The 17,959-nt window shown below is 40.8% G+C and overlaps 1 protein-coding gene across 5 annotated transcripts in view; it reads left to right on the top strand.

Annotated features, from left to right (window-relative positions):
* The first annotated feature begins 2,971 nt into the window (after positions 1 to 2,971).
* PKHD1L1 (PKHD1 like 1) overlaps positions 2,972 to 17,959 on the top strand; it is a 193,822-nt gene continuing 178,834 nt past the window's right edge. For all 5 annotated transcript variants that reach the window (XM_060393472.1, XM_042254383.2, XM_060393473.1 and 2 more), the window contains exons 1-4: positions 2,972 to 3,152; positions 5,242 to 5,331; positions 12,870 to 13,014; positions 14,015 to 14,123. In XM_060393472.1, the coding sequence (XP_060249455.1) occupies positions 3,080 to 3,152; positions 5,242 to 5,331; positions 12,870 to 13,014; positions 14,015 to 14,123 (417 nt within the window). In that variant the 5' untranslated portion in view covers positions 2,972 to 3,079. The remainder of the gene's footprint in view (positions 3,153 to 5,241; positions 5,332 to 12,869; positions 13,015 to 14,014; positions 14,124 to 17,959) is intronic.

Genomic DNA, 17,959 nt, shown 5'->3' with positions numbered 1-17,959 from the left:
CCTCAGTGATCAGTGCAAAGACATAGAGGAAAACAACAGAATGGGAAGGACTAGAGATCTCTTCAAGAAAATTAGAGATACCAAGGAAGCATTTCATGCAAATGGACTTCATGGGCTCAATAAAGGACAGAAATGGTATGGCCTTAACACAAGCAGAAAATATTTAGAAGAGGTGGCAAGAATACACAGAAGAACTGTACAAAAAAGATCTTCATGACCCAGATAATTACGATGGTGTGTTCATTCACCTAGAGCCAGACATCTTGGAATGTGAAGTCAAGTGGGTCTTAGGAAGCATCACTGCGAACAAAGCTAGAGGAGGTGATGGAATTCCAGTTGAGCTATTTCAAATCCTGAAAGATGATGCTGTGAAAGTGCTATGCTCAATATGCCAGCAAATTTGGAAAACTCAGCAGTGGCCACAGGACTGGAAAAGGTCAGTTTTCATTCCACTCTCTGAGAGGCAATGCCAAAGAATGCTCAAACTACTGCACGACTGCACTCATCTCACACACTAGTAAAGTAATGCTCAAAATTCTCCAAGCCAGAATTCAACAATACATGAACCGTGAACTTCCTGATGTTCAAGCTGGATTTAGAAAAGACAGAGGAACCGGAGATCAAATTGCCAACATTCTCTGGCTCATTGAAAAAGCAAGAGAGTTCCAGAAAAATATCTATTTCTGCTTTCTTGACTATGCCAAAGCCTTTGACTGTGTGGATCACAATAAACTGTGGAAAATGCTGAAAGAGATGGGAATACAGATCACCTGACCTGCCTCTTGAGAAATCTGTATGCAGGTCAGGAAGCAACAGTTAGAACTGGACATGGAACAACAGACTGGTTCCAAATAGGAAAAGGACTACGTCAAGGCTGTATATTGTCACCCTACCTATTTAACTTATATGTAGAGTACGACATGAGAAACGCTGGACTGGAAGAAGCACAAGCTGGAATCAAGATTGCCGGGAGAAACATCAATAACCTCAGATATGCAGATGACACCACCCTTATGGCAGAAAGTGAAGAGGAACTAAAAAGCCTCTTGATAAAAGTGAAAGAGGAGAGTGAAAAAATTGTCTCAACATTCAGAAAACAAAGATAATGGCATCTGGTTCCATCACTTCATGGCAAATAGTGGAGAAACAGTGGAAACAGTGTCAGACTTTATTTTTGGGGGCTCCAAAATCACTGCAGATGGTGATTGCAGCCATGAAATTAAAAGATGCTTACTCCTGGGAAGGAAAGTTATGACCAACCTAGATAGTATGTTAAAAAGCAGAGACATTACTTTGCCACCAAAGGTCCATTTAGTCAAGGCTCTGGTTTTTCCAGTAGTCGTGTATGGATATGCGAGTTGGACTATAAAGAAAGCTGAGCGCCAAAGAATTGATGATGCTTTTGAACTGTGGTGTTGGAGAAGACTCTTGAGAGTCCCTTGGACTGCAAGGAGATCCAACGAATCCATCCTAAAGGAAATCAGTCCGGAATATTCATTGGAAGGACTGATGCTGAAGCTGAAACTCCAATACTTTGGCCATCTGAAGCGAAGAGTTGACTCAGTTGAAAGAACCTGATGTTGGGAAAGACTGAAGGCGGGAGGAAAACGGGACGACAGAGGATGAGTTTGTTGGATGGGATCACCTACTCAATGGACATGAATTTGAGTAAACTCAGGGAGTTGATGATGGACAAGGAGGCCTGGTATGCTGCACTCCATGGGGTCACAAAGAGTCGACACAACTCAGCCACTGAGCTGAACTGAATTAACACTACAATCTTTAAATTTAATAAATTTGGCAAATCATTAATTAGCAAGTTGGCATTCAATTAGATAATTTTCTGCTCATTGGTCTGCTTCTGGATAGAAGAGGGGAAGAGTAAAAAAAGAAACCCTGCGGTAATATCAATTTTCAGAAGATGATGGATGAGAAAAACATTAGATAGAAGCAATTGGAGAAATAGGAGGAAACCCAAGCCTATTAGGAGGAATGGAATTTCAAGAAAGATGTCAACAGTGTCAGGAGCTACCACGATTTCCAGAAGGAAGGAAGGTCAGGGTACCTATGCAGGCATTGCTTTCACCAGAGCAATTGACAGTCCGTTTGCACAAAATTATAAGGTGACTGTAATTAACTGAATCTAACAGCAACAACATTTTACCCCGCTGAGATTCCTGAAGAGCAAGGAATCTTGCTCTTTTTTAATTTGTAATTTAATTTCACTTACTTTAGAGTTCTCTCTTTCCAAGTAGAGTTGTCAAATTTAGTAAATAAAAATACGGAATGCCAATTTAAATGCAAATTTCAATAAATAATGAATAATTTTCAGTGTGAGTGTGTCCTAAGCATTGAAGTCTGCCGAGTAGGAGCCAGTGCAGGGCATAAAAGCCCTGGCTCAGAAGTTTCCGGGCTCAAGTTCTGGGTCGACACTTAAGTGTGTATGGCTTTGGGCAAGTAACCTAAAATTCGCCTCAGTTAGGGCATGTGAGGATGAGGGTCATAATCATAGTAACAGTCCTTATGGAACTATTGTGAGTTGAAGTCTCTAAGGCGCCTGTTTGCAGGGGGTGGGGAGTGGGGGAACGTGCCCAGAGATCAACAAACATTTAAGTCCAGAAATGGTGGGGCGGGGTGGGGGGAGAAAAGAAAGAAAGGAATGAAGGAGTGAAGGAAGGTTGGAAGGAAGGGAGGAAGGACGGGGTGGAGTAGGAGGTGAATCGCCGGAGGGAGAAAAGGCAGGGTTGATGGAACACTTGCCGCTGGATCTTTCTTGCGAAGAAAAAGTGGGGTTATTGGACCTGTGGGGACAGCCTTGCGGCGTCAGCCCTCAAGTCTGCGGAGGTGCGATGGCGCTCAACGGGCCAGGGCGCTCGGCGCTGGGTGAAAGGTGTGCGTCTGCGCGCGAACCCCGGGGGCGCCCGGGCCGGCGGGGCGGGGTGGGGCGGGCGTGGGGCGGCCCCGGGGCGGCGAGTCCGCCTGCGCGCCTGGACGAGGCGGGCGCGCGAGCTGGCTGAGCCGGGCGCGGGCCGAGCTGCAGGCGAGTAGCGGGCGTGGACCCTGCGCCTCTAGCGCTGCAATGGGACACCTGTGGCTTTGGGGGACCTGCGGCCTCTGGGGGCTGCTCCTGAGCATCGCAGAGCCCCGCGCAGGTAACTCAGTTGGGGCACCAGGGAGGCAAGCAGGAGAGTTTGGTGTAGACGCTCCTGGGGTCCGGGGAGGGGCGGCACCGCCTGGCTCCTGCCTAGGTCAAGGCTGAGGGTGCGCAACTGCATGGCGATCCTGGGGACTAGGTTTAGTAATCCTGGGACGCAGGATGAGCCTGAGACAGACAGACACACGCTTTCACAGAAAAACATACGAAGGCAGATTGCTCTTGCCGTCAGAGGTGCTGTTTGAATTTTGGAACCTCACCCCTTCCATCCGTGGTGACTCAGTTGAAAAAGAGATTGCAATTTGGCTACGCGTGGGCTTCCCTGTTGCCTCAGACAGTAAATATCCCGCCTGCAATGCGGGAGACCTGGGTCGGAAACATCCCCCGGAAAAGGGCATGGCAACCCACTCCAGTATTCTTGCCTGGAGAATCCCATTATTGGGGGAACCTGGTGGGCTTCAGTGCATGGGGTCGTAGAGTCGAACACAACTGAGCAACTAAAACTTCACCTTTTTCATTTGGCTGGGGGTGGAGGACACAATCCGACCCCTCCCTTCTCCATTTTTGGGTCTCTTCTCCATTAAAGAAGGACAGAGTCTCCCAGTAGGACAGGAATGGGTCTTTGTGGCGGGTGTCAGTCATTTCCAGGGGCAGCTGCCCTGTGCCTTCAACTAATACTCAAGAGAGGACTGGAACGAGACTTGATAAGATAAGAAACTGGAGTTGGCTGTGGAGATAACGGGGAGGATGAACCTGAGATAGGCGACGAGCAGCGCGTCTAAGAGATAGGATCCAGCCTGCTCGCTGGAGTTTCCTACTCTTGGCTGTGGACTGCTCCAGGTTACAAATGTGCCTGAAGCAGGAGTGGCCTTGAAACTTGACAAAGACAAACAGCAAGGGCAGAGTCATTGGGTCTTGGAGGGGGGAGACAGTCTTCTTTATGCTGGAGAGCTTTTGCCACTGTAGGTGAAGTCCACACTAAACTTTTCTCAGGCAGGAATGAATTAAATCATAATTTTTAAACTTTTTCTCAGTCGTCCATTTCAAATATCTGTGGCTTTTCTTTATGTCACTTAACTTTTCCCACCTATTCTGAGAATTTGTTACTGGACCGAATAGTTACCTGTACAGTTTAAGCAGAAAATAAATCCCTTAAGCCATCCTGTAACTTTTGAGTTGTTTCGAAGCATCAATTCCAGTTCTCCAGAGAAACAGCTCACTCATCCCTGTGTTTGCAGAGGCACCTGTCTTGGCCTAGAAGTCCACCTTGCCCCCGGTTTGTCCAGTCTAGCTAATCCGGGTTTGCTCTCCCAGGCACAGCAGGTTCACTCCTCTTTCAAAAAGCCAGTATGACCCCAGGAGTGTGGATGAAACGCCCTTTCTTACTCACGTCGCCCCTGTGCTCTCTTCTGCCACTCTACTAAGTTGAACTTTTGGAAAAGTTGGGAATGTCACACATTTTTCAATGCCCAGGAGCCTAACACTGTTTATTGAATGAATTAGTGACCTTTGCATTGAGAACTCACTATCATCAGAAAGTTTCAGAAATGATCTTCCCTGAAGTCTTAACTCTGTCACAGAAAACAGTTTCTTCTTAAAACACACCATTCCTTTCTGTACCTGGACTATTCTTTCAATTTACCAGGCTATGCATTTCTTAGGGGTTTTGATAATGACCTTATTCTCCACAGAGCTGTTTCTCCAGCCTTGTCTGCTGCCTGTGTGGGCTGATAGCTGTAGTTATGGAACTGACTGCATCTAGTAGAGCACTATATGCAATTAAGGGTCTAATAATATGTTTAATATGATAGGTACGAATGCTGAAAATGATCATGTATTATTCCTCTTTGTAGCAGGTAAGATAGTGTTCTGCATGAAGCCAATGAGTATTAACTAAGTTAAAGACTTAACTCCCTGTCTGGTCATTGGTTAGTAATAGAACCAAAAATAAAACATAAGTGTATTTACTTTCTGTCCTGTAATCTCCGCGATGATTTTCTTACACCATTGTAATTTGTAGCATAACATTTGATGCTGAAATGAAGTACTTGAGGCTTTTACTTCTACTGTACTTTCATATCTTTCAGATGGCTCTAAAATAATTCCCAAAATCACAGAAATAATACCCAAATATGGCAGCATAAATGGAGCAACAAGGCTGACTATCAAAGGAGAAGGTACGGTTGCCTTTTATTTTTCACCAAGGTTGAGGTATTTTGAAGACTTTCACATTTAGGGATTGATTTTTTCCTCTTCTAAATCCACTAGAGTTGCTTCTCTATTTGGCCAGAGTAAGAAAACTCTATCCTCTTTGACACCTAATGAAACCCCAGAGAGTCTCTATCAACCTGACTATCTGCATTTGTATTATAATTACTTGTTTAACTCCAGGATCTGGACTATAATGACTGAATTGAAAGGAACATCTTTAACCCAACTCTGCAGTTACCTACTTTGTTCTTCATGGGTCTAATAGCATTTATTTTTATATTAAACAAAACATTTGTGGAGTTTGAAGGAGTAGGATGTTAGTAAGGGTGTATGATGGAGAAGTAGAATGGTTATGAAGGGAAAAAGACAATTGAAAGCAAAGCTTTGGATCCCTTCTTCTGCCATGCAGTCATACTTCATCAGAACATGGGTTATGTATGACTTTCTCCTTGCCTGGTCTTGGGATGGAAACAAAGTAGGTAATTACGGAATATATTTAATGAGCAACTGTTTCTTGAGTTAAATAGAAATACATGGTTCGTTTAGCCATTCACTGTTTACAATCTAAATGATGGTAGTATTCAGATGGTTATGAATTTTTGAAGGATGGGGAAGAAAGGTTTTTAAAGAATATTAATAAAACCTTCTATTTAGTCTTTAAGAAGTGCAGTGGGATTTTTTTGGAGTCAGAGAATTAACAAAGCAAGATATTTAATAATTCTGTCTTATATATTGAAGTGTCTTTCAATATTTCTAAGTAAAATTTCTGTAGAATTTTAATCTCTCAATGGTGTACTTGAAATGGTTTGTGCCTCTAAATTGTGAACAATGTATTTTGGATTAAAGTGTGTGTGTGTTTTTTTTTTTTTTAAGAGTTAGACACCTGGAGACAATGTGTTTGTTAAGGACTTTTTAAAATGTCTTTTTCCATAGCTCCCTTATAGTGTTTATTGATAATAGTTGCTTAGATAGTGCTGGATTTTTAACAGACATTTAGATGCCGTGAGAGAAGCACCCCAAACAAAACAAAACAATAAAACCGCTCAGGTATTTCCTTCTGCCTCAAAAGTGGGAAGCTGCTAAATTAACACAGGGAGCCCAGCCTGGTGCTCTGTGACTACCCAGAGGGGTAGGATGGGGGTGGGTGAGAGAATCGAGAGGGCGGGATATATGTATGTGTGTGTGTGTGTATATATATATGGTTTCCTTTGTACTTCAGTCAGTAAAGAATTTGCCTGTAGTGTAGGAAACCCAGGTTTGATCCCTGGGTTGTGAAGATCCCCTGGAGAAGGAAATGACAACCCACTCCAGTATCCTTGCCTGGAAAATCTCATGGACAGAGGAGCCTGGTGGGCTGCAGTCCATGGGGTCGCAAAGAGTCGGGCGCAACTGAGCGACTAACACTTACTTACTTACATATATATAATTATAATTGATTTGTGGTGTTGCACAGCAGAAACCAACACATTATAAAGCAATTACCTCCCATTAAAAATAAATAAATGAACACCTACACCTTTTCTGTGGGCTTCTCAGATGGTGCTAGTGGTAAGAACCTGCCTGCCAATGCAGGAGACGTAAGAGTCAGGGTTTTAATCCCCCTGGTTTGGGAAGATCCCCCTGGAGGAGGGCACGGCCACCCACTCCAGTATTCTTGCCTGGAGAATCCCATGGACAGAGGAGCCTACTGGGCTCCTCAGGATCACAAAGAGTCAGATGCCCCTGAAGCGGCTTAGGACACATACTTTTTCTCATCCAGGAACCATGGCTTGAGTTTAGTTGCATAGACTCAGTTCATCCCTAGTTAGAAATAGGGAAAAACAAAACAAACCATTCCATTCTTAAGGCATTTTGGAGGAACATCCTTATTAATCCAGCTATAACCTTTTCTTCTTGGTAAACTTTATGAGTCTCAAGAGTAGTCCTCTTACTTATGAAGCACAAAATGTCATGATGAATTTATAGTTTCTCTAGTTTTCCCATCAATCTGCATTTCTGGATGCTTCCAGCCAAGAATTATAAAATAGTTAAATCCTATTTGAATTGCAGATACATCTGCCTACTCTGATATGTCTTCCCTCTCCTTGCTTTAACCACACACAGTAGGTGACTAAAATTGTGATACCTAATGTCTTTCTCAAAGGTGAGTCTAAATACTGTTTTGGGGCCAATGATATATATAGAATGTGTCTAAGGTAATGATAATGAATTTGCAAAATACACCAGACCTCCAAGGGTACGTGAATGTGGTACTTGAACAAAATTTATTTGGAGCAACTACTTTAACCTGTCAGTGTTGTGTCTGACCCAGGCTCCATGTTTAGAATTGAATACAGAGATAATTTATTAATCACAGAACACCTTCTAATGGGATTTTAAATACTCTTATCACCTAAATGTTGGTAATGGCTTTTAAAAACTTGATCACCTAAATGTTGGTCCCGTATAACTTTTAAAATCACATATATATGGAATTTAGAAAGATGGCAATGATGACCCTGTATGCGAGACAGGAAAAAAGACACAGATGTGTATAATGGACTTTTGGACTCAGAGGGAGAGGGAGAGGGTGGGATGATTTGGGAGAATGGCATTCTAACATGTATACTATCATGTAAGAATCGAATCGCCAGTCAATGTCTGACGCAGGATACAGCATGCTTGGGGCTGGTGCATGGGGATGACCCAGAGAGATGTTATGGGGAGGGAGGTGGGAGGGGGTTCATGTTTGGGAACGCATGTAAGAATTAATGATTTTAAAATAAAAAAAAATAAATTGATATTAAAAAAATTTTTTTGTAGTGGTCACGATGAAAAACTAAAATATAGAAATATTTAACTTGAGTTCTCTGAAAGATCTATTGTTAGTACTTTTTTTGTATCCAAATGGCTTTTGTCTATTTCCACACATAATGAACTTTACAGGTAAAAATTTGCTAGTGTTTTACTTTCTTCTAAAGTCTATCTTCAAGAGTCAAAGTTATGTAGTTTTATAATTATGCTGCCCAAGTAAGTGTTTTGAGCAGTGGCAAAATTGTAGAAATCGTTGTATCTCCTTCTAAGATGGCTGATTTAATGAGGAGTGTTATCATTTTGATAAGTTTCTGGAATGTTTCTAACTTCATTGTGTTTATTTCTTGATATTCATTCCTTGTATTTCTTAATTGTCTTCCTTGATATTTCTCTTTGTTAAAAAAAAATCAATTGGAAGGTATAACATTTTACTTTTGTTGTTTTCTAGATATTCCCTTATTACAATCTCTAGCAGGTATATTTTTGTTTAACTGAAGTGGTGAATTATATACGTTTTATAATATTACGGAAAGCACATAGACTTTAGTCAGGTTCAACTGGCTTTCAGCTCCACCTTTGCCGCTTCCCACTAGGGGACTGGGGCAAGTTTCTTATCTAAGCCTCAGCTTCCTCATCAATGAGATGGGCTATTAATTCCTGCCTGTTGGGGCTATTGTGAATATTGAAAAGGACGATGTAGCTAAGGCACTGGTATATAATATCTGCTCCATGAATTAGAGCCATTTTATTTTTATTATTCTTTTGCATTTATATTATAGGGATGGTTTCCTTCTTTAGAAGTTCTCCTCCATCACATTGCATCATTTTTCCCATTGTTTTGAATGTTACAGATTTTAAGTGGGTTTGTACTTTCTCAACCCTGATTTTTTAATTTTTTAAACCAGAGGAATCAAAACAGCCTGCATGGTACATGACAACTGCTGGCTGTGACAGCACGCACATTTTTCATGATAGCACAGGCTGCTATCAGGAGACCCAGGACTGCGTGCCTGGCTAGTCTTGTCTCCAGTTCTTCTGAAAAAAAGGGGAAAAAATACATCAACATGTCAGGAATTTCCATCTGAAGCCTCCACCTTTTCTGTTGCCAGGGTACACCCAACCCTTCATGTAATCTTTATGCTTTGGAGTACTTCCAGAGGTATCTTCTTTATACCCAGTGACTTACTTAGAATTAGACTTTTAAATTAGAATTCTTTTTTAAAGCTGATTCTTTACTATTTCCTTTTAACTCTTTGGAAGTAGCTAATAAGTTATAATATATAAAACACATTGAAACAATTCCTAAGCTAGAAACAATATCATCTTTTGTTGGTGTTATTTTTTAAACTTGTATTTGTCATAGAAATGCTGAAAACCATTATCTGCATTACCATATCATTGATGTGACGTGTGCCTAACAGGAAGATAAATACACATATCTCATCCTGAGCCACACCACAAGTAAAACTGTGTTCTTTAGTTAGTGGCCAGCAGCCCATCTGTGTGTTCCAAACTCAATGTGAAGTACAGAGATAAGCAGAAATTGGCAAAAGGAAAAAGTGGCTTTGCAAGTAGTTTGCTTTTCTGTGTTTTCATGCATCCTCTCAAAATTCCATTTGAGCAGTAACTGCCTTCCTAGATTGCAAATTCAATGCAAGTATCTTTCACATGTCAAATTGATATGTTTGTATTTTAGCCTATATGGATGAGTCCTATTTGGTTAAGTTTTAAGCTTAGAAGAATTAAATAAAATTAATTAAATAAAATAAATTTTAAAATAAATTAAATAAAATTAATTTATTAAAATCCCACCCTTTGTTTAGTTTCTGCTTACTTTTTCTACCTATAAAGAAGAGGAGCTAAGAACATAGGTTCTAGAGGAACTTACATTGGATAACTGGGAATGGCTTTCTAATGTGCATTTTTAAATATTATTTTTCTCTGAATATCACAAAGGTGCCAGGCTGGCATCACAGCCGTGGTTCAAATCCTGGCCTCTCACTTATTTGTCCTGTTATTTTTTTAAAAGGATATTAATATTCACTGATAATAACTATCAATATTTTGTGACTTAAAATATGCATGTATGCATGCTAAGTTGCTTTAGGTGTATTTGACTCTGCGACCCTATGGACCATAGCCTGCCAGGCTCCTCTGTCCATGGAATTTTCCAGGCAAGAATACTGGAGTGGGTCTCCATTTCCTCCTCTAGGGGATCTTCCCAACCCAGGGATCAAACCTGCATCTCTTATGCCTCCTGTGTTGACAGGTGGGTTCTTTACCACTAAAGCCACCTGGGAAGCCTGACTTAAAATATAGTATATATCAACTGAGTATTTATCAATTGAGCTCTTAACCTAGGAGCCAGGCACCATGTTAAGTACTATATAAAAGGCCTCATTTAGTCTTCCTGATAATTCCTGCCAAGTAGATTATTATGGTCATTTTTCTGGTGAAAAATGACTAAGTGAGTTTATGTCTAAAGGTAATGCTCAAGTTCAGACAGCAAGGAATTGCTGAAGCTGGGATCCCAACCCCAGATGTCAGGGTCCAGATGCCCTTTCCTTTAAACAGCACTGTCCCCTAGCATGCAGTGTTCCCACAGCTATAGTTTATGGCTCTGGCACTTGATGAACCTCGACACAGTGACCCAGGGATAGAACCCAGGTCTCCCACACTGTAGGCAGATTCTTCACCATCTGAGCCACCAGGGAAGGCTGCAAACCTGTAGGTCTCAAGTTAATTTCCACTAGACAGAGACAGCAGAACAACTGGGTTGACTGGATGACTCATTCAGAAGCTTCTCTCCTTGGCTACTTGAGTGCTTGTCCAATGACCTATGGACAGAGGGCCATGGGGAGGGCTATGCATGGGCCAACACTAGGGACCTCTTTTCATCAGCACTGAGCTACCTACTGCTGCTGCTGACTGCCTGCCCTGTCAGTAGCAGAGACCAGCATGTAGGACAGTCTCAGTAGGCACCATCCTCAAGAAGTCCACCCAGCCGCTCAGTCATGTCAGCTGCATCTCTCTCCTTCCCTCATGGACAAGCAGAGATTCATTATTCCTGGTACTGACACCCACTCCACAGAAGGCTTTTGCCGTCTCTTTCCACAGTGCCTTTAATGGCCTCATCTTCTGAGAGTATAATTCCGCAAAATACAGTGAAATTCAATAAAGAGCCACAATATTTCATAAAATAGGGCCTCAAAACAAGGAACATATTTTATAGTGAAAAGTTGTGATACTGGGCACATGACCACAAACCTTGCATCATCCTGAAACAGGTGGCCTAACAGAATGATGGAACAGCCTACAGCTGGCAAGACTAAGAGCCCAGCTTGGGAACAACATCCTGTGAGGTGGGACGCTGTCCGTCATCAGAGCCATAGGCACTGAGCCAGTGGCGGATCCGGACTATTGTTTCCCAACAGATGGATACATGGAGCTGGGAATGAAGGGTTACTCCCTGTCCTTATCGCTTCCAGTAATCAAAAGATTGAATCTGTGCTTTCTGTTCTTGCAATTTTAGGTTCTCCTGGGTTCTGGGTCTGAGTTTCCAGATAGAGGATGCCTCTGGCAGGGATCCCGGTCTGGGTTCCACTGAACTGAAACTACTGCTACTATCCTGTCAGTTTGAATTCAGCAAACATAAGCAGTGGACTGCTAGAGATAGTCAATTCTGGTGATTCCGAAGAGGCAGGGTTGCTTTTTCTTGATACAGAGAAGGAGGAGTGTGTCTGGAATTTGTGGTATTCTTGGGGCGTCTCTTGGCTTCCATGTGCAGTGATAACTGTCAGTAGGCATAGGAGGCAGCCACAACCACACGTAGGGAAGAAAACCAAGGGCTCAGATCCTCAGGATAAAGGTTAGCATCACTCCATTAGCGGAAGTTCTGGCTTATGGGTAGGGAAAGTACAATGGCTGAGAGAGGTCAAATAAGTATCAATTGTAGCCTCACGGCCAGCTGGGGAGGCCTGTTGCTTGTCTCATTAACCCTGTTGTGTTAAATCTTTTAGAAAATATTTTATTTATTTATTTGGCTGCATTAGGTCTTAATTGCCCCAAGGCAGATGTGATCTTAGTTTCCTGACCAGGGATTGAACCTATGTACCCTGCACTGGATGGTGAATTCTTAACCACTGGATCACCAGGAAAGTCCCTCTATTATATCTTTAGCGGAGCTCTTAGCTGACCACCAGGTTTTCTTCTCTCTCGCCCCAAGGGATCAACTCTCAAACTCTCTACTTGCAAGCCTTACCTCCGATTTTGCTTTATAGGTACTCAAGGTAAAGACCCCATGCCTTATAAAATCCTGTTCACTTTGTCTGCTCTTGCTGTGCCCCTTTGCCTGCTGTTTTCGTAGTAGTTATCTCCACCAGAAACAACATCTGGTGGTATATATTTGTATATTGTCTATTTCTTCACCCGTCTCTCCCATTAGTGGGATATAAACCATTTGATTTCAATGCCTTTAACAACACCTGACAGATAATAGATTTGCAAGCATTGCTTTTATGAATTAATTAATTATAGGCTAATTTTTATGTTTTCAAAGAGGATTGCAACCACAGGGGTAAATGTGAAGTAGATTAACGGCTTACATCAATACCCTTCCTTATTTATTTGGTGATTCAATACAAAATGGTAATTGTTAGATCTTTGAAAACAGAGTTCCATTAGTAATAATTGAGTGTTTTTACTCTTCCAGGTTTTGCTCAAGCAAACCAGTTTGACTATGGAGTTGGCAATGCAGAATTGGGAAACAGAGTGCAATTAATTTCTTCTTTCCGATCAATTTCTTGTGATGTAGAAAAAGATTCAAGTCATTCAACCCATATTACATGTTATACTAGGTATGTTGTAAAGTGTCTTTAATAACATCATTTTCATCATATCAGAACCATAGTTGTACATATTATTTCTATAATAGTTTTATCACTCTGGCAATTGCAATAATATTTTTCTGATTATCAGTTATTATTTTTGACTTCATGGTGTTTAGACTATTTTATATCTTTATTACATTCACTTGTAGTACTTTTTCCACATACTGGCATGATCAGATGTGTTCTATATCCTTTCCCAGGTTATTAGAGCTATTATCTAATCATTATTGATCTCTTTTAGAAGATAAATGGCCACTATTAAATTGCAATGATGCTCCTCAAAATATCAAAATTATACCTTCCTGTCTGGTTTGATTAATTTTGTTCAGAATCTTGACATGCTCATTAAGATTAAAGATGATCATTTTGTAGATTGACATTTCAAGTTCTTTACTATCAACTCAAATTGATGTTTGTTATTAGCAACTTAGGAGAAAAATTAATCATTTTAAATGGCCACTTTGAATACTGAGACAGGTAGCCTGTATTCCAGAGCATTCTATCCATATTAGGCTTGTTGATGTTTTGCAGCTTACTTAGGGAGAAGCATGATTAAAACTTTTTAGAAAGCAAGCATAAAATAATTGTACCAATGTGATGTTACAATTTTAAATGAGTGTTCTTATTGCTTTACTTCTCAATAACCAGTGCCTTGGTCAGAATAAGCATTTGCCTGAGATCCGGGCTGTGAGAATTTGCAGTACAGAGTTCATGATGGAGAGCATCTTTCCATAATATAGAATTGAACTGAATTGCACAGAAGCACAATTTTGAACTTAATTCTACAACAGCACAGTTGTACAACAGCGACTTAGCATGCATGCACACACATACAACAGTTAGAATTTCAGACACTTTTTTTTTTTTTACCAAAATGACATGTAGTCTGGGGTGGTATTTTTCATGAATGCTATACATTAAATAACAGAATTTTGCATTCCGTATGTGTTTTCCATTTGCCTTCCAGAGCAATGCCAGAAGATTCCTACACTGTTAGAGTCAGTGTGGATGGGGTTCCTGTTACAGAAAATAATACCTGCAAAGGTCACGTCAGCAGCCGGGCCTGCATCTTCAGTGTAGGTGGCATTTTCTCTCTGACTTACATATAATTGATCTTGTACTTGGTTTCTTTTAGAACTGAACTTGTATTTTTTAATTTACAAATTGTTATCTATTTCCACGTTAAAAAATTTACTAGTATGTAGCTAAGGATAATTTCACCCAGTTAAATTATCTTCTATAGTAATGAAATCTTATCATTTCCTGTTTTGTTTTTCAAATTAATTTTATTAATGAATTCAGCTTTTTTACTTTCAAATTGTTTTCTTGTTCATACTGTTTTTCACTTTCTCCATTTCTGCTCTTACATTGATTTCCCTTTTTCTGTTTTCATCAGACTCAGCTTCATTTTATTTTTTTAAATATTTATTTATTTGACTACAGTAGGTCTTAGTTGCAGCATGTGGGTTTTTGTTTTTTTGTTTGTTTGTTTGTTTGTTTGTTTTTAGTTGTGGCATGCAGAATCTTTAGCTGTAATATGAGAACTCTTAGTTGTGGCATGTGCGGTCTAGTTCCCTGACCAGGATTCAAACCCAAGTCCCCTGAGTTACCAGGGAAGTCCCTCATCTTCATTTTAAATGGAAACATAATTATGTTCTCTTTCTTTGTATTTTCTGATGCAGTGAGCGCAAATGTGACTGTATGTAGACTAGAATTATTCAAAATTTAGTTCCCCTAAATACAGATGTTCATAGTAATATATTTTCTTCTACAGACCATCTCATGTAATTTAAAAATTGTATTTATGTTTTAAGTTGTCGATTACTGAGTACTATAGCATTCCAATGTAAGACAAAATGCTGAGGAAATTAGTAATGACTTCTGTCCTCAGGAAGTGCCTATGATTCTCAAACATATGGTTCCCAAATATCTCTGGCTCACTTTTCTCTTCCTAAATTGGGAGCCATCTTTTGTTTGCCAGAATAAAACACCTAAATGGCCCCAAAGCAACCTCAATTCAACTAACCTCAAATTGGATGTCTAGTATTCCTCCTTAAACTTCAGTTCAGTCACTCAGTTGTGTCCAACTCTTTGCAACCTCATGGACTGCAGCAGGCCAGGCTTCCCTGTCCATCACCAACTCCTGGAGCTTGCTCAAACTTATGTCCATCAGTGATGCCATCCAACCATCTTATCCTCTGTCATCCCCTTCTCCTCCTGCCCTCAATCTTTCCTAGCATCAGGGTCTTTTCCAATGAGTCAGTTCTTCACATCAGGTGGCCAAAGTATTGGAGCTTCAGCTTTAGCATCAGTCTTTCCAAAGAATATTCAGGACTGATTTCCTTTAGGATTGACTGGCTGGATCTCCTCGCAGTCCAAGGGACTCTCAAGAGTCTTCTCCAACATCACAGTTCAAAATCATCAATTCTTTGGCACTCAGCTTTCTTTATAGTCCAACTCTCACATCCATACATGACTACTAGAAAATTTCTGATATTTATCACACGTCTCAAGCTAGAAGCCTGTTACATCCTTAGTGTCTTCCTTGCCTTCCTCTTCAGCTCCAGAGCTATTCAGAAACTGAACCATGATGATCTTACCCTCAACTTAGCTCTGAGGTTCATCATCCCCTTATCTTCTTTCCTGCCATACCCTTGGTTTTAATTCTGGTCTTGTCATCTCTCACTCACTATCACTGTGGCCTGTTGGCCTCTCCATCCTTTTTGATGGCACCATTCAGATGCTGCATTCAAAACCATGCATATTATTATGTCTTTCCCCCACTCAGTATCTCGCCTTTACCCATTGTCTGTAGGTTTCCTCTGTTATTTCATAGTCTGGAACCAATTGTTTCCAGCAGTGTCTCCTAACATCCTCCCTGACCAAGGATCCATAGACCTAGCTCACTTCTGCCTAGCGAGTCCTGCTCTTTGCTCGGGACTCTGAAGACTCCCCCGTGCAGAGCGAAGTGATTCTCCTTGTGTTCCTCAGCTGTACAGTGGCTCAGTGCTATTCAGGGTTCATATACAGGCTTCCTTATCTACTCTGACTTGGTCATAGTGAAACTCTGCCTCAGTTTCTTCATCTTCTATAAAATGGAGATATGTAAAATGGATATTATCTCATTGCATCATGTAAAATGGAGGATTAAATGATAAGTTGATCAGGAAGAACCAGCACATAGTTATTACTATATAGTGTTTTATCTATATATCCCATTTATTACTAATCCACTGTGCAGTGATTATATATTAATGTATTTTTCTGAGCTAGAGGGGTTTGTTCAATGTTTCACCCTAGAACAAGCATAACATTCAGCACTTAGTAGGAGCACAGCTTATATTTGCTGACTGATGCTTATCCTCTGATTAAGACAAAAATAAGAGATTTAATGCCATACAACTGAGTCTTCTTAAATTATTTTTGTCTTTTAATAATTTCAAATTTTAGTGGTATGTGGCCTGAAAAAGAAATATAGAAAATTAATTTTTTTTATTTAACAAAGTTATAGTTCTATATAATGAAAAACTGAACTGGTTCTACAAGGTTAATTAGAAACAAACAGGACCTCCTTGACTACTCACTCCACCTCATGTTCATTCTTCACATTTCCCCCACTTTCAATGACTTTAGTTTTTTACTGTGGTATTTCTATACAGAAAGAATTTTTTATGGTTTTAAAAAAATTGAAAAAATCCTTATTTTGGTTTCACTGGGTTTTTGTTGCTGCTCTGGCTTTCTCTAGTTGAGACAAATGGAGGCTACCCTTCATTGCAGTGCACAGGCTTCAGTGATTATGGCATAGCGTCTTAGTTGCCTCAAAGCCTGTGGGATTTACCCAGACCAGGGATCAAACCTGTGTCCCCTGCATTGGCAAACAGATTCTTAACCATTGGGCCACCAGGGAAGTCTGAAGAGTATTACTTTTAATGTATGTAGATTATTTCATTTTCTCTATTGTGATATTTCTAAATAATAGGCTTCTTATTAAGAAATATATTTATTGCTATTTCTGAGTCTTTAAAGCTTATTATCTACTTTATCTTACAATGGAAGATGAGATTTTAACACCTGTTTTCCTACATCTGTTCACTACTACTGCGTCACACAAGTCCCACGCTTAGTAGCTTCAAGCAGCAACTGTTCATATTGCTTATGTACTCATGGGTCAGCTGTGTGGTTCTTCTGTTCTAGGCAGAGCTAGACTGATCTCTGCTGCACTTACTCCTGTGTCTATGGTCAGCTGTGTGTTAGGCAGGAGGCTTTGCCACTCTCAACTGGGTACTTTGGAGGGCTTCAGCTGGAACAATCCAGCTAATGAGGCTTTGTTCTGTGTAGTGTCTCTGCCCTCCATAAAGTAGCCCAAATTATCAGATACTAGAGGCAGGGATCCCTCAGGAGAGCAGAAGTGTGCAGGGAGTCTTTAAGAGTTGGCTCAAAAATGTCATGCTACCTGTATTACATTTTAGTGGCCAAAGCAGGTTCTAAGGCCAGTCTGTATTCACGTCTCCCACTAAGAAGATCTGTAAAGAGAAATTGCAGGTGAAGATATGGGGAGTGAAAGATGATAGCCATGTCTGAAATAAATCTGCTACCCCTTCCCACGTCCAACACACATATCCTCCCACTCCTCCTTTACTTAGATGTGCCCCAGTTTTTAGTTGCTTCCCAGGTGGCGCAGTGATAAAGAATCTGCCTACCAGTGCAGGAGACACAGGATATGCAGGTTTGATGCCTGGGGCAGTTCGTGAAGATCCCCTGGAGTAGTAAATGGCAACTCACTCCAGTGTTCTTGCCTGGAGAATCGCATGGACACAGGAGCTTGGCGGGCTACAGTCCATGGTGTTGCAAAGAGTCACACACACACACACACACACACACACACACACTCTTTTAGATCAATATTCATAAC

The sequence above is a fragment of the Ovis aries genome, chromosome 9 (genome assembly GCF_016772045.2).
Source record: "Ovis aries strain OAR_USU_Benz2616 breed Rambouillet chromosome 9, ARS-UI_Ramb_v3.0, whole genome shotgun sequence".
NCBI lineage: Eukaryota > Metazoa > Chordata > Mammalia > Artiodactyla > Bovidae > Ovis > Ovis aries.
This window is presented reverse-complemented; position numbering and strand designations above follow the sequence as displayed.